Here is a 2,161-nt window from a genome sequence, read left to right as displayed (position 1 = left end):
ATTTAGTTCAGCATCCATCAATCTATTCTTAAAATACAGTAATAAACAAGAAGTCCACTATCCAGTTCAGCATCCATCAATCTATTCTTAAAATACAGTAATAAACAAGAAGTCCACTATCCAGTTCAGCATCTATCAATCTAATCTTAAATACAGTAATAAACAAGAAGTCCACTATCTAGTTCAGCATCCATCAATCTATTCTTAAAATACAGTAATAAATAAGAAGTCCACTATCTAGTTCAGCATCCATCAATCTAATCTTAAATACAGCAATAAACTAGAAGTCCACTATCCAGTTCAGCATCCATCAATCTATTCTTAAAATACAGTAATAAACAAGAAGTCCACTATTTAGTTCAGCATCCATCAATCTATTCTTAAAATACAGTAATAAACAAGAAGTCCACTATCTAGTTCAGCATCCATCAATCTATTCTTAAAATACACTATCTAGTTCAGCATCCATCAATCTAATCTTAAATACAGCAATAAACTAGAAGTCCACTATCCAGTTCAGCATCCATCAATCTATTCTTAAAATACAGTAATAAACAAGAAGTCCACTATTTAGTTCAATAGATTGATGGATGCTCTTAAAATACAGTAATAAACAAGAAGTCCACTATCTAGTTCAGCATCTATCAATCTAATCTTAAAATACAGTAATAAACAGAAGTCCACTATCTAGTTCAGCATCCATCAATCTATTCTTAAAATACAGTAACAAACTAGAAGTCCAATATTGGGGGGGGGGGGTACTTCACTCTATGTTCAATGAAGTAAGTTGTTTAAATAAACATGTCTAAAGACTTAATTTGTAAAACTAACGTTGTCTATAGATTAATGCTATTGTACTGCATGTAAACTAAATGGTTAACATTTCAGTTCAGGAGTACAGTTTAAGAAGATACTAAATATTCCCAAACAAAGGATTGCGGGTCAAACGCTCTAACCACCAAGCCACAGTTTTCTGGTTTTTTTTTTGTTACTCACTGTGTAAAATAAATTATTTTAAATTTCTCTTTAAATTTTGAATGGTTATTTAAAATGTTATTGATTGATGTAAACCACAACAGATTAAAAGTTTCAGTGACGGGACTGCAACTAAGTAGAATAAGCATTTGAAAATGTCATGTTATGTTCTAATTCTTTGCTCACAATTTAAAAAAGTATGAGCATTTCATACTAAGTTTGAGGCTCTTTAGCGGAAAGACAACAATTTATTTTTCACTCGGTCTCACCAATGAGAGTTGGGAGGAATTATCATGAAAATCACGAATACCTTTGTTCATTTTCCAGATAATCAATGTAACAATTTACATCCACGCATAAAATAACTAAAACTTTTTCAAGTGCGACACCTCACTTACAGTTAACACTAATGAAGAAAAATGTCAAACAGGCTTAGCAATAACGATGCACATTCAACATAGGCTTAATTTAATACGAATATATTTAAACACAATAATTAAGTTCAACTGCGAGTAATATTGTAGCTGTCACTTCATTTAGGATTCATTTCATTGCTCTGTTCTGAATGTTATTCACCTTGTTGGGTATATTGATCAAAACTAGCGTTAACCACATTTTTTATTTATTTAAATGCAAGAGGGAGATAACGTCTCCCGTTGTTTCGATAGATCTGTCAATCAGTCAATTTTTTTGACATTTAACAACGTAAATGGATTTACTCACATGAGGTAGAGGTGGACCACATCCCCCTTTAATCAAGCTGTCAATTATCTCTTGATCGGTTGTCTGGGTACGTAGGACATTACGACAGATTTCACGACATTGTCGATTTGACGACTGATCACAACAATGAAGATCTGAAGAATAACCAAAAAAAGTGGCATAGCTGTGTTTGGTCAATGACTTTTGACATTAAGATGAATGATCGTCAATTCCGCTTAAAAAGAAACGCTAAGTATCTTCTATGATTATTTTGTTTCTAAGATCTATTGGAATTTTACATATATATTTGTTGGATCGCCTGTGTATAGTAATGATTGCTTATGAGGATTTGAATCATGGTTTACGTTGCTAGAAGAGTAATTATTTGTTGTTTAGCAGTTCCTTGTGTGACATTACATCACACATAATAAGACTGATAACATTTTTAGCAATTTTTTTAGTTGTTTGTTTGTTTTTGAATTTT

The 2,161-nt window shown here is 31.8% G+C and overlaps 1 protein-coding gene across 1 annotated transcript in view; it reads right to left on the bottom strand.

Moving 5' to 3' along the window:
• Positions 1-1,698: 1,698 nt before the first annotated feature.
• LOC111085408 (reversion-inducing cysteine-rich protein with Kazal motifs-like) overlaps positions 1,699-2,161 on the bottom strand; it is a gene marked incomplete at its 3' end in the record, with an annotated part of 61,839 nt that continues 61,376 nt past the window's right edge. Inside the window, exon 8 of the mRNA XM_022383811.1 lies at positions 1,699-1,832. Within this exon, the coding sequence (XP_022239519.1) occupies positions 1,699-1,832 (134 nt within the window). The remainder of the gene's footprint in view (positions 1,833-2,161) is intronic.

The sequence above is a fragment of the Limulus polyphemus genome, unplaced genomic scaffold (genome assembly GCF_000517525.1).
Source record: "Limulus polyphemus unplaced genomic scaffold, Limulus_polyphemus-2.1.2 Scaffold18, whole genome shotgun sequence".
Lineage (NCBI taxonomy): Eukaryota > Metazoa > Arthropoda > Merostomata > Xiphosura > Limulidae > Limulus > Limulus polyphemus.
The sequence above is the reverse complement of the archived record's forward strand: the minus strand, read 5'-3'. Positions and strand labels throughout refer to the sequence as shown.